Raw genomic sequence first — 26,420 nt, forward strand, 5'->3', positions numbered from 1 at the left:
TTTTAGGAATTTCCTAAAAATATGTAGAGTGGGAATTGCTACCACTGGTGAGATATTGTTTGGTGGTTTTTTTTTTTTTTCCCCAAGGAGTTTTGAAACAGTCTAAATACGCTATATAAAAAATTCCATAAGCAGAACCTATGAAAATAAATTGTTTTCCATTTAAAACTGATTTTGAATCATAAATTTTATAAGTACTTATTTACTTTAATAGTTCAAACTCAGAAAATAATTTCTGAGCTGGTCTATTAAAAGTCAGTCTGACTTTTAATTTGAAAAATTTTTGATAACTCTCATACAGTGAGTTCTTGTTTCAACCCTAATTGTAGCAAAAATCTCATCCCTTTTGGAATGATTTTGCTTTTTCAACCACAAAATAAATTGTATAAAGGAAGTGAAACACTAGCACTTCTTCCAGCTAGTAGTTACTGGATTTTAGTATCAAAACAAAATAGAAAATTTGCTGAAATCTTTCACCTTCTTCTTCAGCTGAATAATACCAGACCTAAAAGTTGCAGGATCCAACCTTTGCGTTGCCTCTTTGAGTCCTCTGACAGGTTTTGGATTGCCTTTCCTAGATTTGAATATTAAATATGATTTTGTCTTTTATGCAATTGTACCCAAAGTCCCTTGAAGTTTATGAGAAAGCTTTCCTTATATGTATATCCATGGAGCCTGGATCAAAGACGCCTAATGTGAGTACTGAAGTTCCTTTTAAGCATTTGCACAAAATGATAGCATATAAAACTTCTCCTGCCAAGTTCTCTCTTTACATTTATGATCATTTGAGTTCTGTTTTGCTGTAAAGACTTACTCTTGGTATAAAAACCAAGACAAAAATAGTGTTTGAAAAAGAATTTTCAGGGTTTGCTAAGGGAATAAAACAACTTGTGCCTTGCCCCCTTGTTTTTTATTACTGCACTTTCAAAATGACCATTTTGGTATCTAGCACTCAGAGTAAATCTGTGTCATTTCTAACTATTTGACCTTCTGTCCTCAGAGATCCAGCCTACTGCTCACAGTGACCCTCCTGGTAAACCAGCATAACTTTGCAGACTAAGATTTCTTTAGCTATAGAATATAAAGTGTGAGTATGATATTACCAGGAGATCTGTAATACTGGCCTGAACCAAAGGACAGACTTCAAATATAGCAGATAAATTCAGCAGATTGGATTAATTAAATTTCTGATTTAATTAGTGGAATTCTGTGAAATGGGAATCAGCAAGGTGTTGGTCCTGTGATATGTCCGTATCATTGCAGGCTTGCCAGAATTTTCACCCTGATTTAAAAGTCAAATGGTTTTTGAAAACTATTAAATTGCAAACTGTTGCATAGCCTTGATTCAAGAAGAATTTTGAAATACACATATGTTTTAAATATTATTTGTCCATGATTTTTTCATAAATATACCTTAAAAAAAAAAAAGAGTGTTTTGAACTCATGCCATCCTGAAAAGGGCTCTTACGGTTGCCAGGCAGTGCTGTGCTCTCAGGGAGGTCAGAGTTGCTCTTTTTATTAGTGAAGACTGGAAGTCAGAGGTGTCAGCCTGCTTGGAAGTGTAAATGCAAACCCAAGCAAAACCTTCTGGCTGTGCTCCAGCAGCAATGCCAAACTCCTTGTTCTCTGAATGTATTAAGGCATTTTATTTTATGATTAGCAGTAGCAGCCCAGCTCTGAACACAAGAGTGCACAGTGAAGTCAGAGCAGACTTCTGCTCTACAAGCACAAGTGAGCGTCGCATTGAGAGACACAAATCCTCCCTAACTACTGATAGCCATCTTGCTTATAGTGTGCTTCAGAAAACAACTAGCACAAGGAAGGTATTTTCTTTTTGCCAATCCTTTCAAAGTGGAACAGATCTGCAAAACAGAGCACAGATGGCAGCAGAATAGTGGCTTAGATGTAAACCATCCATTGAGGCAAGTGGTACTTTTCCATCTCTGACTAGTAGCTTTGAATTTCCTGTTTTTTTATATAGTTTGTTTTGGAGATACACTTCAAATGTACAAAAAAAATATCAGAAAGTCAAAAACAGAGAGAGAAATAAAATTATAAAAATGTAGAATGCAAAGAATAAAAACAGATAGCTTATCTGTACACATATATTTAAACATCTGCAGTAATTTCTCATCAACAGTTTCTTAGCTCAGATTTTCTATTTAATCAGCAGCAAGTTAGTAGCTTTGGAGAAACTGACACAACAAACTAGGTAGAACTCTTTAAAGTAGGTAAATAATTATGCAGCCTTAAATTCATTCTGGCAATATTCAGACACTGAAAAAAAAAAAAGTGGTCTAGATACATGATAGATTACACATTGAAACTACAAATACTACTGGATTGCAATTTGCTGACAATATTTGGTATCATATTGAAAAAATGCATTCATACATGTCTTAGCATTTTATTCTGTGGTGATTTTAAAAGAGGTCTCTTATCTTACAGTTGTTGTATCCAGTATTTTAAGGTTGTATGAGCTGGGTGTAATGTGTTTTTCAACATGCCATCAGTATGAAGTGCAGAGTTCCTAATGTAAGCAATTCTGAATCTTTTGGAAATTGTAATCTAGGGTTAAAATTCTTATTTTAAACATGAGGCTCCTCCTTACATCAAACTCAGAAGCAAGATTTGTGTTCTCTGCAGTTTTGGGCTTGTTGGTTAGCTCGGTTTTCCTAATTCACTTCTTTTGCTAGTTGCATTTGAAGTTAGAAGAAAAGAAAACATGAAGCAGACTGAAGCCTGCAGGCTGTCAATTACCAGCTGATTGCTTCCTTATCTATTTCTCAGCAGATCAAAGTGAGAGTGAACAGTAAAGATACAAACCAGCTCTAAAACCTATTCACAACTGGAGTCTAAATTGGGTGCTTGGAACTGCTGCATGGAGCAATCTCCTGCCTTCCTGTTTGTATGGAAAGAGTCCATGGTAATGTTTCACTGGTGGAGCCCTTCATTTAGGTGCCTGAAGATTGTATAAACACCTCCTGCAACATCAAGACCCTCTCCTACCATAGATGGGGAGAATGAGGCTAGTCACATTCACATAATTTTAGAAATATTGCTCTGGTAAGCAAAGGTGCCTTGTGACTTCCTACACGATGCCAGAGCCCATATGCTCTGGGGGAGTTCCACCTTCATTTCTGGTCTCTTCGCTTCAGTTTAGTGACAGTCTATGCTCTGCTTAGTGGAATAGCCTTTGACTGCTGAAAAACCCTGGCACAGCCTAATCTGTGGAGTCATGGCACAGTCTGCCACTGAATTTTAGGCTTAGGAGGGCATTGTTATTTCCCATACAAAGGGTCATTTTAGGACACTGTTGTTGCTGCTTGGTTTGGGGCCTGTCAAATCTAATGGTATTTCATTAGGGACACACATGGGTATCTCAGTTCAGGAGATACCTCAGGTCTCAGTACACTGTCAGGGCAGTATTCTCCTGGTCTGGAGAGCACAACAGCTCTTGGTGACAGGAGATGCCAGAATATGGTGTTTGCTTTCCTCCAGTTCTGCTTGAAGGTGTGATTTGCAATGCTGCAAAGAGGATTCTGCCCTGCAAGAAGCCCCTGGGAAAGCAGACTTCGTTGTTATTCCTGTGAGGAGCCTTTTTTAAAAAAGCATGGATTTTCAGGCCTGGCTGCTCTTGACCTGGGAAAGGGGAGTTGGGGGAGAAAAGAAATCATGCAGAACACATGTTCTGCATCATCAGCAACAGATGAGGGAGGATTTTGGCTGCAGGGAAGCAGAGCCACAACTAAGCTGTCGGTATGTTGCATATGAAAAGTGTTGGATTGGGGCACTTACCCAGAGCCAAGTTCTGTTGTGATATGATCATGATTACAGATACTAAATATCATTTTATGATGGCAGATTACTAAGGATATGTATTGGAACTGCTGCCTTTCGTGTTTCATACACTACTGTTAAGGCCAGACCCAAAGTTGCTTAAATCAGCTGAAGAATTCTCATGGATTCCAGACAGTTTTGGATGTCAGAATCTATGCTTCATTAATGCATTCTGATGTTGGGAATTTTCCAAAAGGTTTCAAGTGTTTTATTTTATTTTTAGTTTACTTTAGTCTTTTCCACATTTTTAATCTACATAATTGACATTATGCAATCAGAATAAAATCTTCTGAAGGTAAGGTTACACAGAGCATGGAAACATATGGCAGTTCCTGTTTTTCCATGGTAATAATAATGCTACAGAAAAAGGAATGCTTCTGTTCAAATTCCTCCCACCTTAAATTTTTTAACAGTTCTCCATCATTTTAGAGCTGTGCTCTGAATATCTTCCTAATACTTTGGACTTGAATTCAGAAGAGATAAGTGTTGTTTCACCATCCGATCCTTTAATAAATATATGACATCTGGGCCTCTTCCTCTCGTTCACTTTTTTTCAGGTTATTAAAAGATGAAGTGTCAAACTTATTTGGTACTTCTTCAGCAGTATGAGCTGAAACAGCACCAGCATTAGTAATTTCCTAAATTTGAGAAAAAATAGGTTATTGAGATGTCTATCTAAAGGAGGAGAGTGAAAGCAGATCAGTTGAAAGAGAGGTAATAACACTTGTACCTTGTATTCTAAGTGCAACATCTAACAGCCCTCATTCCCTTTGTGCTGCTCTAGAACAATCTGTTATTTAGTAATGCAGCTTTTTATCCTTCAGTGAGCCAGGGTCAGCTGTTGTGCACTGAACATGTCAAAGGGGGATGAACCATGACACAGGGCTATTGTTTGCCACTATGTGGGAGACTGATACAGCACCCAGCTCTGAAACAATGTTGGGTACTTCTAATGAAAATAGTGTCAGTGCTATCTGGGTGGGGGAAGTGGACCAATCTGGCTTAGCCCTGACTGTGCTATTCAGTGAGTTTCCAGGGGTCCTTGCCAAGCCTGTGTCACTCCCTTGACCCATGGGAGAAATCTGCAGGACTGGAGAGTGCTAGGGAGCACTACTTTTACCTGCTCGGTCTAATGCTCCTCTCTTTTCCCCATAAAAATGTTCAACCAAAATGTTTTGCATCTCTTCTACATAGACTTGTGCCAAAATCCTTTGAATCCATTTAGGGGAACCTTGAGCAATTTGTGCTCTCTGAAAGGTCCAGAGTGAGAGCACCTCAGCCTGACTGCTGACTCCTAGGCCATGCACTTGTCCTCAGGGTCTGTGACATTACCTTCTCTGCCTCTGTCTCTGGGTGAATTGAAATCAAGCCATTGCAGTTTTCTTTTATGAAGAAGTAAGAAAGAAAAAAGAAGAGGAACAGCACCTAATCCTTTTCCTCATGAAGAAGTGTCTGGAGGAGGAACTAATGAACTAGTTGGAAAAAGATTGGCAATCGCTTTTCTGCTGAGATCCAGTGGCATTTCAAAATCCCCACTGATGAGAGTCCACAGGAGAATGAGCCTAACTACGATGCTCATCTGTATGATCAAGGAATGTTGCACGCAATGTCTGTTCACCACAAACAGATTAGCTTTAATTTTCTAGTCAGGATGACAGCACAGGCTATTCAACATCATTTTTGGGTTGCTAAACCTTAAAGAATCTATTTCTTTCTTTTTTGATGTTATTGCTATGGAAACTGGCTAAATTGCAGGTCCAGATCACATCTTCACTGTTCACTCACTTTCATTTTGATGTGATGACATTCTGCAGGTGCCAGGGAGAGACAAAGAGTAAATCAACAGTGTTCCTTGAAACACAGCCCTGTGCTCTCCAGCCTTTACTACCTCAGTGTAGCCACTGATGTTCTGTCTCCCAGGGCAAGAGACTTGAAACCTGAAGATTTGTTACATGCAGCCTCATTTTCTGTGATAGCATTGCTCAGCCAAGCTGGAGAGGACAACTCAGCAGATTGCTTCCTCATCTCTTTCTCACATCTGTGCAAGTGGTAACACAGTGATGCACAGTGGAGCACAAATCTGGGAAATGTTTTGCAGATGCATTAAAACTGTAGAAAAGAGATATAATTAGGAGTCAAGGAGAATTGCTATTAAAAGTAGGTATCAGTGTCCAGAGTGGTGAAGACTGTGTGTGAGAATCCAGATAATAAATACTTAAGGGAAGAAAGTCTCTATACATGTCTGCCTGTGATGGCCCATACCATAAGAGTTGCTCTTCTCATAGTTTTGGGATTTGAGTGCTGTCTTGAGTGTGGGAGATCTTTAATTTTTTTTGTTTTTTTTTTTTTTGGCATTTTTTTCGATGCCAGGTAAAGGTGCCCTCTCTTCTGACCTGGCCTGGGTTCTTGGAGGTGGAACATAGGGACTGTACTTCTAGAGACCTGTTGCAAGCAGTTGCTTTAATCAAATGATAATGGTGTTCTTTCTGGTGAAATAGCCTACAAATCCTGTAGGTTTGAAAGTGAATGTTTGGGGTAGGAAACTGAAATGAGTTATGTGTATTTTCTTTTAAGAGTTTGGAAAACCTGGACATGAATGTATGAGTAGCCCCTAGGCAGCAGTAAAATTAGAAACAGGCACTTATATAGCAAGTCCTAATATATGCAACTGACCTTGGTGACATTACAAGAGCAATTTTCACACAGGTAGAATTTTTAATGGAGTATCTATAATGCATTAGTCATTGATGCCTGTGCCTTGCATCAGGCATTCAGATCTTATGTCCATTTTCCACTGTACTTACACTGCAGTCAAGTTACAAGGGAAAAAATCTGTTCTTTCTTGCTGTATTATTTTATCTCTGACCTTTTGTAATACAGTTTAGTTTTGGAGAAGCCTTTCTCTATCAGTATAAAGTCTTTTATCCTGGTAAATATTACTATGGATCATAAGTTGAGGGAAATGAGTGCCCGTATGTTGCATGAGAAAGCAGCTTTGCATTACAGTTTTTAATTCTTTTTGTATGCACAGGGTGTTAAGATTGATTCTTTTTCATTCTGAAATGACAAGAGTACAGCACATGCCCTTGTCTGTCTCTCCAGAGAATGAGTTAACATTGGTTATAGAATGGGTGAGTTTACTAAGGATAGGCGGTAGAATAATTATTTGGCTTTAATAGATCTATTTCTGAACTAATTCAGTAACCTGTTAGTTTATGTGAGTGATTCATTGGCAGAGGTTGCTATTGTTGCAGAAAGACTTGTGTATACTGACCACAGCTGATTATATGGCTGGTTTTGGCTGAACCTGGTAATATTATATCTCTATATCCTCAGAATTTGTATTCAGGAGAAATTAGGGGAGTTTTTAATTTTGACAACTATCATTATCCAGCATGTCTTCATGAAGACTTGCTTGCTTAGGGAAGGAGCACTTTTCTTTGCTCTAGCCTCTGCTAGTGAGAGCAATGCATAATCTAGCATTCATACTACAGGAAAAGGTGCTCAGGAGTCAGTTGTGTGTTCCTGATTCTGTCATGGATTCTGGCAGTTTTTTTGCATATAAGATGTGTCTTCCTGAGTGTGGAAAAATAAGGTAAAATTAAGAGAGAGACAGGGAAGGAGCAGGCATTTTTTAAAACGTTGGCCTTGATATGTCAGTTTTTGCATTTCTAAATTGAAGGGTTCTGAATATTTCACAAGATTGTTTAAAGGCTCTGTGAGTGTTTGCAAGGTGTTTTAGAGCTGGTCGCATGGGAAACTGTACTGTTGTGCAAGGAGCAGCATCTTCACTTCAGACCACACTTCTGGAACATTTATACATTTGGTGATAGCCTCATCTGACAGCAGTCCATAGGAGATTGTCATAGATCTGATTTTCTTAGATGTATTATTAGCCTCTTCCCCAGGAATTTTCTTGGGAGGAGAAGAAGAAGAACTGGTTTTTTTTTTTTTTAGTCCCAGATGCCCTCAGAGTATGTCAGAGCTGGTATCAGTGTGCTATTTGTTGTCATATGCACTATTTGATGCTCCTGCCCAGAGCAGTGTTGTACAGGATGGATTACTGTCTGTCTCAGGAATGTATGAAGGGATAAACTCTTCAGTGGAGTTCATGGCAAGTCCTCAGTCTACCTTATCATAAAAACATAAAAAAATGGTGCCTGCATATTTTGCAAATTATTGTGAATCCATCAACCTAAGTTTAAGAGTTATAATTTTTCAGGAAAAGGAAAAAAACCCAAACTCATGTTTCATTAATCAATATGTGACAGAAAATCCAGCTTCTTTCCTCTGTTTGTCAATAATATGTAATTTTATTAAATTGCCTGCTCTGTCTCAGTTTGATATATGGTGGCTGTTGCTTGCACCTGGAGGTTGAATGTACTACATAGAGCATGTAACTAAGGAGATGGGGTTTTGTTCATCCTTTCAGTTAATTCTGTGTGTTCTTTTTTTTCCCTCCCCTTCGTGCTGCACGGCTGATTACCACCCTAGGACCTTGCAATGGGACACAGACCCCTCAGTGCTGCAACTCCAGTCTGACTCTGAACTTGGGTATATGTCAGTTCTTTTTGTTATCATTTCTTTGCAGGAATTATGTTGAAAATGCTTCCTAGTTGAGCTGGTTGTGCGTGACTTTCATTTGCTTTTTTGATTCAAAAAGATCATAATTTAAGTTTCCTTTTTTTAGTTTCATAAATAAGGAGCTTCAGCAAAGTCATACTTGTGGGAAAAAAAACAGCTATTTAAACAAGCTTATGAAAAGATAAATTGCTATTTCTGTTGCCTGAAACACAATACAAATAACTATTTCATTTCAGATGAAATGTTATTGTTGTGGCATATATGTGCATGTATAGTTACATTGATCTTGTTTGTACCTGTTGATTCAGACTGTTCTCTCTGAATCATCTACAAGATACTTTTCCTCCTCCTTTCAGCTTGCTATAGTTACGCTGTTTCCACATGTAGTAAAAATGTCCCCTTTTCCCTTAGGAGCTGTGCATGTGCTTAAAATTGTACACTTAAGTATGATCATAGTCCCAGAGTAAGTGCTATCTTCGTTGAGTTCAGGCCTATGAAGCTTTTAAAGAATTTTAATAGAGCTAAAATTAATATTTTATAGTTTGGGATTGAACTTCTTTAGACCAACAAGTAAAAAAAAAAATTAATTTAAATTATGTAGAAATGCTTGCCTGCAGAGGCATTTAGGATAACCTGTTCCTCTAAAAGGGTGGGTAGCAGTACCTCAAGTTCTCCAGAGCATGAGTCATAGGTAAAACCAAAACACTGCTCTGAAAAATTTGTTCTACAAATGAACTTACAGGGTTGCCTGTTTTGAGTCTCCAGGCAACTCTCTCGTGCTTCTGCTTGTTCATGTGCTACTTCATTCACCATTCTGTAAGAAAAACAACAGCTTCCCTTTAGCTGCTGATTGGCAGTGCTCCCAGCTGCAGTTTGGTGTGTTAGGGTTAGGTCTATTCACCAGAAAAGATCCAGAAGGAAAGTATCCAGTGAGTTTTCTAAACAGAAATATTTCTCCATATCTAGAACTCCTAGGAATGTTTGTAGTTTAGACAAGTGTGACTTCAAATAGATCACACGTCTACAACTTTACCTGGGCTGTACCAAAAAGGTAGTTTTTTGAACTATTTTAACCTACAGAAACTTTATAGAAATCCCAGCTTTTTTTTTTTACAGAAGTTTGAATTAAAAGATGAGGACTCCTAGAGCAAGGTTTCTCAAACAGCTGTGCAAAGCAAGTTGCTTTATCTGACCCATGAAAAGATAACTCTGTATGTAGAGACTTCAATAAATTACTAGCAGCCAGTGCAAAGACAGAAAAGAAGCATGCCAAAGAGCAAATCCACAGGTATACATTTTAATGGAAGTCTTGTCCCTTTTTGAAAGAAAACTGTCTTCAAACCCAAGGCAGAGTTAAACTTTCCTCTGGTGTCCTGAGACTAGAGTAAAAAAAAACCCCAACAAAACCAATGCAAAAGAAATCCTTCAGTCAGCAATTAAATTGTCTCAATTAATGTCTCAATTAAACACTTAAATGTGTGTCTCAAAACACTTTTAGCAGATACATATTTCTTATGATACCTATAGACAGAAGAATCAGTTTTAATGCATGGGTTTTAGTCACTATTCTACTAACATCCCATTAGCAGTCTGGAAAGGAATCCTTCAAAGCTTATGTGTTCTCTAAGATGAATATTTATTGAATTTATTAGAATTATGAGCACCTCAGATGAAAAATGGGGATGGGAAAACAATAGACCATTTAATGTTGCCCTAAAAAGAACTGAAGACTAGAACATTACAGCACATATTTGGTCAAGTCCAGATATTGAAAGGATGCTCCAGTTGTCCCTGAGTGCTTGGGACCAAAGGCTAGGCCAACTTTTAGTAACAAGAACAACTAGAGATGGCTTGACACAGGCAAAAGCAATCAATAGATCACATTCGTTCAGATGAGGAAGGGCCTCCCAGTCTTCACCAGTAAGTACAGGATATGGGTGGCACAAGGCATTTGTGCAGGCACCAGCAGTTACTGAATTGGAAGTGTTTCAAATGAAGAATTCCATGCATTGTCTCAGCACAGTGCCGTGGGAAGTAGCTCACTTCTGGGACACAGTGGGCAGAGGTTCAATCCACCCAACTAGCAGTTAAATCCAGCTCTCTGTTAGGGTCATATTCCCCATCATCAGGCAGTCCAGGAGATACAGAGTGACCTCATGTGAAACTGTTTTAGAATTAGGTGAGGTTCTAATTAGTTCCAGATTAGACACATAATTAATTAGGGATTATGTTTACCAAGACCGCTGTCAAGAGACTCTTTCAATGCAAAGGCTTAAGAACCTCAGTAAATGGAAAGAGTAGCTTGGGGCAGCAGGGCACTGGTTACATTGGGAAGTCAAACTGACCAAGAAGGCAGCAGAGATTGTACATCTGGTGCTGAGGGAGGGAAAAGCACATGAGAGTTTGCTGGGGTGAGATATTTATTAAAGATTGAATTCACACAGACCGTAAGTTAAAGCAGCTACAAAATGTAAAACTACTAAAATTTTTGCTACCTGAAGAAACTTGTCTGCCCCCAGTAATGAGGTAAAAGTTTTTCTGTAGAGTTTTTAGACAATTGTAGATTTTGTTCATATTGGCAAAGTCAGAGATGGTTTTAAGGAGGGAGACATTAATTTTTCTTCTTTGAAAAGAGGAAAGACTAAGAGCCACAACAGTTGTTTCTGCTCTAGTGGGTTGTTACACAATACAGCTGATTTGTACCTATTACCTGCTGAATCTAATTGCAGTCAGCTTAATAACAACCCAGGAGTAAAATAGATTAGAAAAAAAAAGAAAATGGCTGATGCAGCTGAAAAGTTCAGTAGGTGTTCCCCAATCACAACATTTTTTTTTTAGACTTCCATTTCCTTTCAGACATCTATCTTAATTGAATACTTAAACCACTGTAAATTAATTAGATCAAAACCCCTATGACTTCTGCTCTTCTGACAACCTGGAAAATGAAGAGGATATGGATAATGTGTAAGAATTTTCTGGTTTTCCATATTGTTCTCTTCAATAATGTGGCAAGTTGAGAAACGTTGTGTCCAGGAATTTAGTTCCCCATAAATGCACAAGCATGCTCACATTTGTTGATTTAGGTAACTGGCCTTATTTAGTTCATTTGTTTATTGTGTTTGCATTATTTCTCTGCTAAAAGTTGGCTTTTTCCTGGTAAAACACTTCCAAGTAAGTGTTTTTATATTCTTCACTCCCTGCAGACAGTCAATTAATATTCAGGAAATAAACTGATTTTTCTCCTGCTGCTGAGTGAACTGTGCACAGCTAAAAGTGTTCATGACCATGCTCAGCCGCCTCTCTTCTTTTTCCTTTATCCACTTACAGTTAGTTTGCTTCACTGATTTATTTCATATGGTTTATTTAAAGCAAGGGAAGTAGGCAAAATAGAAGGCTATAGTTGCCCTGCTCCAGTTGTGTTTTAGCTGTCCTCCAGCCCTTGCATTAGGACTCCATAAACCTACTTCAAGGCCACTATGAATGCCTCCTGTGGAAGGCAGAATCTTCTTCTTTATGGAAATTACACACCTTGCCAGTTAAAAACTCTATTATTGCTCCCAGCTGAACATTTGGCAGTCTAATTCATCCTGGTTTAAACCCACTGTACCCTTTCCACAACGGTGTATCCCAGGCTGAGTATGAACTCCTTTGAGCAGACAGAACATCATAGTAATGATGGTATGAAAGAGAATTCTGTTGCATGTTAAGAGGGACACAAGCAGGCCATTTCTCTCTCCCATTTGCAGTCCCTGTCAGCAGCATGATCTAGAGGTTCAACAGCTGTACTTTATTACGGCAAGTGGTCCCGGGTTAATTTTCTTCACTGCAATGAGGTTCTTCTCATGCATACCATTTTGTGTTTCACCTTTACAAACACTGAAGTGTTCTTATCCTGTCCATAACAGCAAGCATTTGTTCCTGCTGCTGATTTGCATTTAACATGACTAACCTTGTGATGTTGTGTATTTCATCTTAGACGCAGACTGCACAAACTAGGGGTGTCAAAGATTACCCAGGTCGATTTCTTACCTCGGGAGGTGGTATCATATTCCAAGGAGACGCAGACACCTCTGGCCACACATCAATCTGAAGGTAAGATTTTTCTTTTTCTTTTTAAACATTTTAAAGAATGTAATAAAAAAATAGCAAGTCATAACATAGCTGCTTATCATGTGTTTTCTGCAAGCCAGCTATTGTTTATGTGATTAATGGCTGTTCTGATGAGAATAATTATAAAAATCAATTTAAATGCAGGTGGAACCAAACTATTTCTGACTTACAATGGGTTGTGCTTAGATAGCAGTTTAATGGGAACGTTTTTTAAAATAAATCATTATGAATATAATTAAAATTGCACTTTATTCATTTTTTTATACTTTCTCAAGGAAGTTATAAATTCTGTGCTTTGTAAAGAGGCAGTGTTGGAAAGTTGCCCTCAGTTGTTTGGTTGGGGTAATTGTGTCCCCCTGCTGTAGGTGAAGCTTAGGGAGAAGTTGCAGCTTAGCTCCATGTACTGAAAAAGGTTCACATACTTTGATGTGGACAGTCTTTCTTTCTTTCTCTCTGCTGACATCATGCCGGCACCTGTACTCATGGAGCTGTTTGTTGGCTGTTTGGCTCTCTTGTTGATAAGTAAATACACAGAGTGGCAAGGGCTTGCTGATCTGCCACTGTTGTACTGCAGAATGGCTGATTGCAGGTCAGTGGTATCATTTAAACTGAATGCAGAACAGTACATTAGCCTGATGTTGTCTGTGCACTAGAACAAAGCAGATAGAAGAAGAAAAACTCATAGCAGTCTTGACCATAATTTTTGATGTTTACAATGAAGGATCAAGAAAAGTTCAACAACTGAGTAATTTCCTGCAGAAGGTAGTGTAGAACTTTACTGGGCCTCATTCAAAGAAGAAAAATACTCGAGTAGGTTCAGAAGGTGGTGGTGGTGGTAAATCTGTCTAAATATAAGGTATTGTCAGGGAAAATAAGAGTGATAAATGTAGCCAGTTGTTGTTGGGATTTTTTTGTAGCTGGGTAACCAGGTCTGCCTTAGGAAGCAGAAATAGAAACCGCTGAGCTTGTTGCTCAGATTCTACTTTTCTGGAGCATAAGTTTACCTTGGTTATCTGTGGACTGAAATAGTGCCTTCGAACACAGTCAGCCCTTTTGCTTTGATGTTGCTCCTTGAGCAGTGTGTCTAGAGTGCTTTGCCTGCTCATAGGGAGAAGCTGTCTCAGAAGCCTCCCTGGGTCAATCCAGCTCATCTCTGCTTGTTTCTCTGTGGGCTGCTGAACCCTGAAGAAAATAGGTTTTGCCCCTGAGTCTTTGTCTTCTTTGCTTAGGACCAGTTGATGCTCAAGCCTGGAGCATTATCATGAATTCATTGTTAGCTCAGATGGAGAGGGTGTCCTTCCTCTCTGACACATGGCCTTTATCCGATGCAAGCACCTATGGATATGGGGAATTTAAGACATGGCTTTGTGTTTGCCTCCCCCAGACCTACAACTCCAGCACTCATGAGCTGACCTGCCTTTCTGAAAAGGACAGGCTCACTTAAGGAAGCATCTTCTTTCCATAAGATCTTGCTTTTTTCCCAAGGAACTCTTCAACTATTACAAAATTATTTTCTTGCTAGACAAGAGGACAATCCCTACTTTTCAAGAAAAAAAAACCCAAGCAGTGTGATGCCATGGAGCCTGGCAGTCAGGACAATGAGTAGAGAAGGCAGTGTGGTTTGAATTGGTCCTCCCAGCACAGAGGAAAGTCACTTGTTCCTCATTTGTGTGAAAGAAGATAAGTGCAAACATATAACATCATGCACTTTAAACTGCCTGGGCCAAAAATGTGGTGGAAGAGGTCAAGTATGTGGGTTTGGTGACTGGATTTGTTATCTTTCCTATCTGCTGTTATCACAGCCAAGGAAAAACCATCAAGAATGGTGGTGTTTTACATATTAAAACACAGAGGAAATATCAACCAATCTCTTCCTTCAGAAGTGTGAGGGAGAGAAAGTGCAACTTACATTTCCTTTCAAATCTGCTGCTGGGGAATTCTCTGCATATAACTTGGATATGATTATGGCGGTGCATTAGTAAAGGAGATTCAGGAAAGTTTGATTATTCCATTGAGAGGCTATTTAACTGGAAATTCTCTAGGGGGTGAATAAGCATTCTGATTTTGGTCTCCCAGGTCTGATGAAAATGAATTCTCAGATTTCCAATCTCCCAAGCCTCTTTATGAGTGCTGAGCCTTTCATACTGTCAGTCTAAACATGGACAGAAGAGAGAGATTCCTCAGGAGAACAGCTTAGAGAAGAAGTCTCTACACTGTTTCTATGCATTCATGTGATTAAAATATAGCCATTATCTTTTCAAGATAAATTGTTCAGCCTTTACTATGGTTATGGGCTCCGTTATTTAGCATCTGAAGCCTTAGAGTTTGAGAATAGAAAACAAGAAACTTATTTACTTGGATGAGTCTGACTTCAGTGTTTGGAATTCACTTTTCGCTGCCTGCCTTAAATACTGGAAATGTCAAAATGCAGAATTTTAAGGTGAGATTGTCTCATGCTTGCTTGTTGTTTGGAAGACAGCTAATGAAGGGTATAGCTGGTTGGAAAGATGGGTGAAAAGAGGACTTAGAGTCCATTCAAAGTTCTTGAACTTTTTCAAAATATCCTCATTAGGTTTTCTGCATTTGCTTCTCTAGAGAGCGAGAAAGAAACTCTGAGGTACTTTAAACTTACTGCTGTTCTGCAGCTCAGTGGATGTTCTTTGTGGTAATGGCTATTGCCCACCAAACCTTATAAAACTGGAAAAGGAAGGGTTCACTCTGGTAAGTCCATGTGGTGCCAGAGTGCCAGATGCTATGTGCACTGAAGTCTCAGCTTGTCAGCTGCTAATTTTAGAAGAAATAGTGTGGCATTATTCTTCACTGTATAAAAAAGCAGATTAACTCCTCTTTTCAGAGCAGGTAATTTGCTTTATTTCAGAGGAATAATGACATGTCATTTCCCCCACCAACTCTGTTATTTAGGGAGATGTGTATATGCATCATTCAATCCTTTGATCACAAGTACCTAATTCTTTTGCTTTATTTAGGTCACAGCTTCAGCCTTTTCTTCCTTGCAGGACGACTTCAAAAACACACAGATCTTGGCTCTGGAGCCTGAGAAAAAAACATGCTCTTTATTTTCCCCTTCCTCCTGCTATAATTGAACTTGAATTCAGGTATTTGTAGGCATTGAGGGACATTTTACTAGTGTTGTTTTTTCTATTCTGGAGTTGATTAAGACCTAGACCATGCCAAATATTTTTGAGAGGTCTCTGGGACACTTCCCTCATAGTGCAGAGGCTCTCACATCACCTCAGGAGTGGCAGCCCCATGTAGCCTTCAATAGTTGGACCCTCCAAAGCACTGCAAACCTGCTGTTTGCTAAAGGTGCACGTAAGAGAAACAGAAAAGCCATGGCCTAGCCTCTGCCCAGGATGGGTACCTCACTGCTGTGCAACAGTGGACTGAGCTCTGTATGACTGCCTGCCATCCACCTTTTCCGACAGGAAAACAGTCTGCACATTCAGGCTCTGCTAGGTGCCTGCCTCATCTCCAGCTTGCTGTTCTGCTCTTCAATAGGCCAGGAGGTAAAATCTCAGAGAAGGGAGATAATCCCCTGATCTGGGTCCCCTCAGAAACTGAGGGCTGCAAGAAGGAGAAATTCTGTGATCTTTCTGGCTTTGCTGTCTGGTGTCAGGAGTGTTGTTATTCCTTTTTTGCAAAGTAGAAACTACTTCATCAATAAAATGAGATGTTCTCACATTCTGCCTTGACAGACTGTCACTGCAAATAGGTTAGTCAGAAATGCATTCCTGAAAGAGTAGGTCCTGTGTACAAGAGAAGATCTGACTTTCTAAAGCAATGGAAGTCATGTGCACTTCATTGGTTTATCATCTTCAACAGATATTTGTTCATGGGGGGAAAAAAATTATCTGCCATACTCGCCTCCTGAGCAGGGTAACCTCATCCTATGTCACAAATGTAGCCCAGTTCTGGCAAAGAACACAACTGAGACCTGTGATCCATCTGTTTATCTAGCTTTTCAAACACTAAGGGTATTTTGACTATTAGAGAAAAAAGAAAAATAAGCTCTCTACTCCATTTGGAAGTAGGCTGGAATGAAGTGGCAAAATGGAGGAGGAGTTCCAGAGGCTGGGTTGGGTTCTGTGTGTATCTGACAGTGTAATTCTCTGAACTAAAGTTTATGAAAGTTACCCTTTTTAAAGCAGTGAGGGAAGAGAGGGTATTTCTCTCACAGTCAGGCTCATGAGACACATGAGCCTGTTTGTGTGTGATACCAAACTTTAAGTGCCTACTGTAGGGTGAGCCAAAATTCTCTAGGTGCCACTGATTGCATTAACTAGTTCTTCACTGGCAAACTTGATAAGACAGCACTTTATATAACCATATTGGTTTAGGTTTGTCATTATTGAGTAAAATGGGTATGTCTTAAAGAGTTGATACACTGGCATCATGTGAGACCTGTGGCCTGCTTTGAGTTTTGGTAATTGGGTGGGAAGTTATCTGTGACTAGGACTGACAAGCTCCAATGCTGTGAAAGCAAGTCAGACCTCTGGAATTTTATCTTTTCCATGATAAAGTCTGTGGATAATATGGATTTTATTTATACTTTGATTCTATTTATACTTTGATTGTCAAGGTCCAAGATTTCCAGGTTTAATCAGTGAGGAGATCTGTCTCTGTACATGCTTTAGGGTACTGTGCAGCAGACCTCTAGCCCAGCAAACTCTGCCCCAGTCCTGCCGTGCCTTGCTGTGCCTGACTGTAACTCAGCTCTAGCTTTGTGGATGCATGCTGTACTTCGGAAAAGCCAGTCCCAGAACTGAGATCATACTTGAGCTTTCCCATGGCCAGTCTGGCTAGAGCTCGTGGATCAGAAGCTGGGGTTTAAGTTAAAGAGCTTTCTTTGGCTTTTCCCTTCCAGAGAATTGTAAGCTCAGCTCCAGTCTCAAAAGGACAAATCTGGACCCAAGAAAAGCTTTGAATGCCTCATTTAATGGGAAATGCAGATGCACATTTGTGCATTACCATGCATGCAACATATGTGTCAGGATACATGATCATGTGTGATGGAAATTGGACATAACCTGGGGGAAAGCAAAGACCTTCTGTTGTAAACAAAAGGAGGTGCTGAAAAGCAAAACTAGGATAGAAATCACTATTAAAAAGAGAAGATAACCTGAAGATGAATCAGTGTTAAAGCAGAAAAACTTTTCTAAAAAAACAGAGTCTTAGGATTTGTACTAATGGACACTAATTTTGTAATAATGTTTTGTATGCTTCATCCTAAGCGGTCCCATGTATCACTAGATGTTCTTAGTTAGCTATAAAAAATCCGGTTTGCCTTTTCTTCTCAGACTGCAGTCCATCAGAGTTGTACTGTGGATCTCAATAGCTGACATAAGCACTCTGATTCAAGATGGCTTTGTTTGATTAAATCAACAAAACTTAATTTGTACTGTTGTACCAGACTGTACGAGATAGAAAGATAGTTTCTTTCTATTTGGATAGAAAGAAGCGGTGCAAAGATTTGAGGCATTGCATTGTATAGTAGTCTTTCAATAATTCCTCTTTCCTCCTGTCACAAGTGCATCATCTTTTCTAAATAATAAGGTTTCCAAGGTGGATTTGTAAATTTTTTTAAAATTTCAAATTTGACATAAAATCTTTCAAAGGCATTCAGGCAGCGCCCTCTGGTGGTGCAGCGGTGAAGCGCCGCGCCTGAGGAACGCCGGCAGGGAGGGATGTGGGAATGCTGGAGTGACCTGCGGAAAAACACTCGCCTGATCTTTTGTCTGAGGCAAGAATTATATGTAACAGAAGGTGCTTGAGGTGTATGACTGAGATGTACGAATGCAAGTGCTGATGACAGAAGTGTGAGAAGAGACCAAGGCATTGCACAGAAATTGGGGGAAAAAATATATTATTTAGAAATGTTAAAAAGCCTTGAAAAATCAGCCATAGATACTCAGAGCAATGATGCACTAGTGAAATCAGGTGCAAACCACTGTTATTGCCAATCTCTTTTTGAAGTACAATTAGTATACAATTTGTTAAGATACATGTATTCCAAAACAGCCACAACAGGCAGATACCAGGTGTGGTGGGTCTGTGTATTCCACTCCTCACAAGATACAGACATTGGATGTAGCCTCTGAAGGCTTTCTTCACCCCCTGGCTCATGGTAATTTTATGTGGTACAGAATTAGAATAAGGACTTGGCTTTAGAAATTAGTTTCTCTGGTTTCTGTTGTGCAGAAAAATATCTTTGACACTTGTAAAGATTTCTTCTAGGAGGAAGAATGAAGAGGCCACAGTCTGGTCATGGGTGCTTTGGTGTTTGAGTGCAGAAAGGGACATCAAACGTCTGTTTTCCTAAAATATGTAAGAGACTTGGTCTCAAACAGTATTTCTGCAAGACAGTCCCAGTCCATTTCTAAAAGGTGGCCGAATAGTATATTAATCAGCAGTCATTGCTTCAGTATTTGCTCCCTTCCCTGTTTCTCCTTCCAGGTTTTCACTAAAGACTTCTGGAAAAGGGCTTTTCTTAAGATGGTTCTCAGATAGTCTTATGCAGGGAGCCCTTTTAATGCTAAACTGTTTTGAACAAGCAGATCTGACAATTTATTAAGCATCAGTAGTTCTCAGGGAATTATCTACTAAGAACTGGTTTAACAGAGAAGATTGCCTCTGGTCACACACAGTTGGAGGTCTGAAGAAGTAAAACTCTTTAGAGATCTTAGACTTTTTCTTGATCATTTCATTACACAAGGATCAAGTAACTTGACTCTTTGCAGCTCCTCCACAATCTTAACAAAATTTTGGGCAGGTCTCCTGAAAGCCAGGTACATACACATGGGAGTTTCCTGCTCCAAAGTGTCACTGACCTTCTGCAGACTCTGGTTTCTTTTTCACAAAGTACCTCTGCATTAAATGCAAGCCAAGAAAGCATATCTGCTAATTCTTTATGAGGGTGGAGGGAGAACAACAGACCCTGTCACAGATGAACCATGCCTTCTCTAAACCATTCAGGCAACAAAAGATGAGGAATAAACCAAAGCTTAACTGCCTTCTTGATGAAACAAGGAACCAGTTTTTGGCCTGTGCTGCCTTGGAGGGGACTGTTGTGCAATTTCGTTCTGTGCACGAAAACAATATTGCTTCATAGCCTTTGCAGCCAGCATGGAGAAGGACCATGCTGTACCACCATTCCTTGCACCTTCTTGATCCTAATGGGTCTTTGCTCTGTGCTTTTAAGTAAGTGGATACCATCCTCCACCCAAGAGATGGGAAGCTGTTCTCTCCTAGAATAATCCAAAAAGCATTGTAGTCAGTTCCTTGTGTGGAAACCAACCTGCTCCTTTAATTGCAGTGGGAAATAAAGTGATTGAATGAGATCCTGGTACATCTGGTGTTGCTTGATGGAAAACAAGAGAGCTGATGTTAAGAGCCCTGACCTCAGACTCCCTTAACTAGCTGCAAGTCATCTCGCAGTGCCTTTGACCCATCTCTGTGTCCTGACATCTGAAACTAGCAGTGATCCATGAATTCAGAGAGAAGCCCTGTAACACCTGTATGCAAATTGAATTCTTTGTTGGCTGGAAATGAAAACCTTCCTCTAAGTCTTTCTTCTCTGCAAAAGATCCTGGCCATGTTTTACACATGAACAACTGTTGTATTGAGCTGATTTGTTAAATGTTCCCCTCAAGCAACAAAATATTTCTAAACTTATTTGCAAATATATGACTAGTAGTATGTTGCAACTTAGCTTTAACATGAGAACAAGGAAATTGTCCCACTAAAGAACAGCACCATGATTTCCCCAGTCAACAGTCGGTGCAATGACAGCGGCCAATTTTTCTTTATTTGCTATTTTCATGTGTTCCTAGTTGTCACTTAATATATAATTTCATCAGTGTTTGAATAGCCTTTGAATTAGCAATGTGTATACATATTACAATGCTCAAATGAGAAGATTCAGATCTGAAAATGTAAAAAGGGTGAAATTTGGGTTAACAGAACAATGAAGACATGCCTTTTTGTTTTCTTCAGAAACAAAGCATGCTTTTTCCTGCCATTCCTGTAATTCCTTCTTTCGACTAATGGGTGATGCCTATTCAGTATATACAAGAAAACTAATACCCAGCACCTTCTATTATGTCTTTAGTAACCTTTGGCAAATTCTGGCTTTGTAACATTGACCAATCTCCACTAGAATTTAAGACAAGATTAAGAAAAATGTGAATTGCAGAAGTAACAGTTATTAATCCTCAGCGCTCTAATTAGCACTTAATCTTTCTAATCCTGTAAGTAGATACAAAATCAGGGCTGAAATAGACACAGGCCATAATGTGGAAAGGCCTTCATTAGTGGTGTTAAAAAGATGTACAGAAAACTGCTTGGTTACTTCACACTTCTCAATTTGATCCTTGGCACTTGGACTCTAAGAGAGGAAAAAGATTCACGTGCCAAAATCCCCTCCCCTGTTTTAACCCACAGTACTAATGTACTGGGTCAAAAATTACACAGCTGAAAGTTCTCCTGTTCAGCACCTCTCTATCTTCAATTCTATAGCTGAGCCTCAGCCTAAGGAGCTGGCTAATTGTGCCCCTCTATAGTCTCCTTTAATTGGCTCATTTCCATAGGAGAGGCCACCTGCCTTGGATAGAGCAGTGTCAGCTGCTTGCCCTCAGACTAACTGGAGAGGGAGCCAAGTGCCTGGGCTAGCTAGAGTGAAGAACTTGGCACACCCCACATGAGTGCCTGCCTTGAAGATCAATGGGGATGCACCCCAAGCTGAGTCTTTGTTCACCAGGTGCGTCCTCACGCTCTGACCTGAGCACCTGGGCAGAGCCCTCCAGTGACACCCCAGGGCCCCCTTCTCCCTCCCAAGAGCTGCTCCAAGGTCATGTAAAGCCATGTTATATTTAGTTTAAAGGCAAACTGTAGATCTCATCTGTATGTCATACTTGAGAATCCCTGCTCAAAATCAGTAGTAGCTGGATCCTTTCCAGAGAATCCTTTTGCTTGCGCGCACACAAGAGTTACTCTGAAAATTGAAGAAAGGATCTGGATGAAGAAACCTTTAATGAAATGGACATGTCAGTAAAGTAAAAATCTCAGCATGAATTCCCACTGGCCACTATTAATAGAAGATGGAATTCTCTTTTGCTGCAATACAATAGACTGTCTCCACAAATAATGTCACTTTTCAACCAGACCCAGGCTGTCACTTGCTCATCTATCTTATTTAAAATAAACTTAGCATGTATTCACTCAGAGCCACAATTACTTCAGATGTAAGTCCTAGCCATAAATCTCCAAACCAGCCCTCTCTCTTCCTGCAAGCTAATACCCTACTTAAAGCACACAGGAAATAAAAATATAATCATCATTTTTCTGAAATGTGTTGAGCTTGAGCCATGAAGCTTCACACTTATTTTAAGTCTATAATTGCATGTTGTTGCTGTGGATACTCCTTTTTTTTCCTCACCCCAATTGTGTTGTGAAGTTGGCTACATCCAAGCTCAGTGTGGGTTCAGCTCCTCTGTGATTGGCACAAGCAGATCCCTGTACTTTTGAATACTCACTGATCTCAGTAGCAGCTGCTGGGTTTTGAGGACTCTCTCAGAATTCACTGCTTGATTTGGAGCTGAGCTTCTTTGAAGGTCATGCCCCAGCTGCACAACTGGAGAATTTTTGAAATTTTAACCTTAAATCATGGCTGTTTCATATTTTCTTTCTTGTCATCTCCACTCCGATGTTCATTCTTCCTCTCCAAGGCACCAATTACTCAGCAACAACACGCTCAAAACAGCACTCATCTGCTGTGAAACACAGAAAGCACTAAAGATCTCGCTTGTGACTGCATGAAGAATTCTCTGTGTGCTGGCATTGCGTCACAGATAACGTGCAGGTTGAAAACACAGCATCTTACACAATGAGACAGCACAAACTCCTCCTGCATTTGTTTCACAGACTTCTTACCTGTGACCTGAGATATGCTAAGATTCACATGGGGGGGATAATTGAGGCCAAAAGAGCTGAACCCAGTCTTGTGAGGGGGATATGGACCCTAGCCCAGACTGTCCTTCAGTCTGTGCCCAAGTTTCCAGAGTAGTGGAACTAGTTAATTTGGTCCAGATGTCAACTGGGTATGCTGTAACATGCTCCCAGTTCGAACTGATCAGGAATAAGCATCTCTTATAATCTGCCTTTTCCTCTTTGCTAGATTGGGTACTGCAGAAAGCTTGGATTCAGGAATTCCAAGAAAGCAGGGTTCCTAAGAGTTAGGCATGTTTACATACATTTTAGGGATGTAAGAGCTGCTATTTAAGCAAAGATACAACAAATTTACATCTGGTTCTCATTTGTGCAGTTATGAATGGGTGTCTAGTGAACAGTGAGCTTCCATTTTCAAGAATGCCTTGGACAGAGTTAGGGTGGAGTGTGCAGGCAGAAGTGTACCATGACGCTCTGTGCTTGGGAAACATCTCTTCTGCCATTCCTAGGTTGTAACAGGATGGAGGCAGAGAGTGAACAGGAGATGAATCTGGTCTCTCTTTTCTCTTATTGTCTCTAGTCTGTGTATGGAACTGTGTTTAGAAGTTCCAGATACATTTATATAGTTATTTAAGTATTTACTTACAGGTGCAGCTATAGATACAATATTTACATAATGTATTACCTATCTGTATTATATCTGTAGATTTACAAATACTTGTAGATATACGCACAGAGCTGACCACTACAAGATCTCACTGCCTGCCAAGTGATACCCTTGGGCTCAGAGCAATGGTGTAATTCTCAGGAGTTTTATCTTTGTTACACTCTATATGTGTAATTCAGAGTAAGTCACAAATTGAGTTAAAATCAGCGCAGAGTCAGAGACCCATGTCTTCATTTTCCCTTAGCAGAGACCACTAAAAGCTTAAACATGAACTAAGTGAATTCACAACAGCCTAATTTACTATGATTTTTAGCTGTCACAGAACTGTCTGATCTGGCAGCATGACTAGTGCTAGTACCCAAGCTAACTAGCTGCATCCTTGTTGAGCTTCCTCAGTAGTTCAGTGTAATCACATGCAATAGCTCTACCTTGAGGGGCCCAGCCTGTTTGTGTAAACTTCCATACTCAAAAGAGTGAGACAGAACCTCCTAGAAGGCAATTTACCCTATCTACTCTATTTATCATAACACTGGAAAAATTATCTTCTATTTGTGCCTTTCTCCATTGCTTACAGGACTTAGCCAATACATTCAAATGATAACCTTAATTTTTAGGTGATTAAGTTTAGGTAAGTCCCACCACTTTGTGATGGGAATATGGGTAAGCGTGTTATTTTACTGTCATCCCCCTGAAACAGTTTTGGAACTGCTGTTATTGCTATTTCTTTTCTTGAGCTCCTTCATCTCTTACCTATTCCCCTTTAAGTTGCTTCTTGGGCCTCTGTGAAAGAAAAGTGAAAAAGCAGGCACCTTATTTTCTTCTGAAACCTATGTAATTGAGGACAGCAGTTTCCCAGCTGATAAAGGCAATAGTATAGAGAAAAAATAGAAAAAATACTTTGCTCTTTTATGTCTTAAATTAAGTAGTGTTTTCATACTATTCAGAGGACTTTATTGTGTAGACTCAATACTACACTTTATCTGCTAACATTTATTTTGATACATCAGTCTGGTTTGCATATTGTGTAGTTCCTCAAATGCATGTTTCTGTCCCATTTTGCTCGAGTTTTGCTGTACAGTAAAGCCCATGAAATTCCTTCCCCCAAAGAGCATTGAGTATGAAGTGGATAAGTATCTAGATCTAGAAATTACAGCACCATGACTGTGAAATGGACAAAGCCACAACTTTGTTTACTGAGGTGTAGAATGGGGAATATATGCTTTCATCTCTTCTTTCGTCACTTTCAACCATATCACATAGGTTGTTGGATTGTTCACTTGACCTGTGATATTTCTTGTATTAGAGTGTCTTGATGATATAAAAAATTAATACCCAACCCTTAGGTATTAGCTATGCAGCGAGGATGTTTTCAGATCTAATTACTGAATTAGTTAGTACTAGTTTGCAATTATCCTTAATGAATCTGGATTAGAAAAGGTTAGTAAAAGTACCTTTTCTGTTTCACAGTTCATCAGCTTGAGATAATTTAGTAACAAAGGCTCATGTTGCAATCAGCGAAAAGACTCCCACTGACTAAAATGGGACCTGGACTGGGACCAAATTAAGTGCTTGCCATGAGCCTAAATAGCTGACATTGTCACTGGCTCATCATGTGAAGTCTTTCAGTACATTGTAGAATCATTTTATTTGTATTTGATTAAATATGAAAGTATTTTGCTAGGCTTTCCAGCTTTGAAAAACAAAGTCATTTACATAAGGGCCAGGCAACCAAATAGCTATCCTCTTTTACCCTGGTTAGCAGGCTTAATCCTGCAAATATTTATGCATGTTCTGTGCTCATCATTAGTCCTCTGACATATTTGATTGCCTGATATCAGGCATGTATGTGTTTGCAGGAGGGCATCTGGTGCTATAACTTTCATTTGTTGTATCCTGTTTTGCTGATGGACTACAAGCTCTGAAGGGCAGGGAGTGTGTTTATTTTTCCTATAGAAAACATGCTGTAATATAGAATAGTTTGTGTTGGAAGAGATCTTTAAATGGCATTTAAGCCAACCCCTCTAATGGGATATCTTTAATTAGATCAGGGTGCTTAGAACCCTGTGCAACCTGACCTTCAATGGTTCCAGGGATGGGGCATCTTCCACCTCTCTGGGCAACCCGCACCAGGGTTTTACCACACTCATTGAGAAAAAACTTTTCCTGATATCTTTTAGTTTAAAAGATTAGTTGCCCCTTGTTTTGTAGCAACAGGCCCTACTAAATATATGTACTATATATATGTGTGTGTGTGTGTGTGTGTGTGTGTTTTAAGGGGAAAATATGCTTCTTCCCTGTATTCCAGGTTGATTCACTTTGGCAACTGCTAAAAATGTGCATTTTATTACCAACACCTTTTGTCAATCCAATGAACAATAGAAACAGCAACTCTGCTCCAATACTGGCCACATCTTGCAATAATTTATAAATGTCCCATATTAAAAATAATACAGTTACTCAAACTTTTTCAAAATGTCCCAGGGTAAGCAAATGCTTTTGTATTATTATTAGTTTTGACAAACCTGATTGTATGCTGGCCATTGTTAAAGGGTTCTATCTGCCTCCAAACACAGTGAGAGACAAAGAATTTTTAATGAATTTAATTAAAACTTTATGTGGTTTATGGTGTTCACCTCCAGCTGGTGTGCCATTCTTCTCTGTTGAATGAAGTTTCCTCTAATGCATAATGATGTGTTTTATAAGAGGGATGTTTGAACCCCCTTCCTAGTAGCCCTGAGGTAGTTTCCATGGTATGACACAGTGGTGAAGTTTTTAAAAGCAGGTCTCTTACACTTAAGCAAATTATTTATATGGTTAAATGCACAGGCATGAATGCATAGATATGAATCTTAAAATAAATTTAAGAATTTTTTTTCCCCCTTGAAACAGTCCTTGTGGTCTAGCTTTTATGACCCATGCTGCTGAGCATTTTTCTGTACAAATGGCACACTGACATGAAAGGGTCTTGTTATTTGACTGCTTCTGTTGGGGGTAGAAAGTTGAATGATGTGTTCTTTGGTTAACACTCTGACATCTGTACCAGGCACAAGGTCCTGATATTGATGGGCACTCCTAGTGCTGGTGTAATAAAAATGAACAATAACATGCAGATAGCCTCGTTAGCAAATGTTTCAGTGCATTTTATGAGGCATGCTGAGACACTGCAACAAGCTGGGTCTTTCCCATAGCTGGTTAGAGTTAGTGGAATTTTAGTCTTCTGAATCTCTTGTGTGTTAGGGCTTTCACTCAGGGTCTC

At 39.5% G+C, this 26,420-nt stretch overlaps 1 protein-coding gene and 1 long non-coding RNA gene across 13 annotated transcripts in view; one reads left to right on the forward strand and one right to left on the reverse strand.

Moving 5' to 3' along the window:
- DYNC1I1 (dynein cytoplasmic 1 intermediate chain 1) overlaps positions 1 to 26,420 on the forward strand; it is a 186,318-nt gene that overhangs the window by 31,126 nt on the left and 128,772 nt on the right. For 7 of the 10 annotated variants that reach the window (XM_053981009.1, XM_053980994.1, XM_053981018.1 and 4 more), the window contains 2 exons: positions 8,335 to 8,394; positions 12,401 to 12,516. In XM_053981009.1, coding sequence (XP_053836984.1) covers positions 8,335 to 8,394; positions 12,401 to 12,516 — 176 coding nt within the window. The remainder of the gene's footprint in view (positions 1 to 8,334; positions 8,395 to 12,400; positions 12,517 to 26,420) is intronic. The other 3 variants (XM_053981036.1, XM_053981054.1, XM_053981063.1) reach the window with 1 other exon arrangement.
- On the reverse strand, positions 15,507 to 22,306 carry LOC128809243 (uncharacterized). Of its 3 annotated transcripts, none has more exons than XR_008437665.1 (3): positions 22,086 to 22,306; positions 21,465 to 21,544; positions 15,507 to 15,588 (listed from the first exon to the last, which is right to left on the reverse strand). It is a non-coding gene; the product is annotated as an uncharacterized LOC128809243 (long non-coding RNA). The 3 variants fall into 3 exon arrangements; XR_008437667.1 differs by lacking the exon at positions 15,507 to 15,588 and adding an exon at positions 20,338 to 20,478; XR_008437662.1 differs by lacking the exon at positions 15,507 to 15,588 and having other exon boundaries at positions 21,402 to 21,544.

The sequence above is a fragment of the Vidua macroura genome, chromosome 1, assembly GCF_024509145.1.
Source record: "Vidua macroura isolate BioBank_ID:100142 chromosome 1, ASM2450914v1, whole genome shotgun sequence".
Classification (NCBI taxonomy): domain Eukaryota; kingdom Metazoa; phylum Chordata; class Aves; order Passeriformes; family Viduidae; genus Vidua; species Vidua macroura.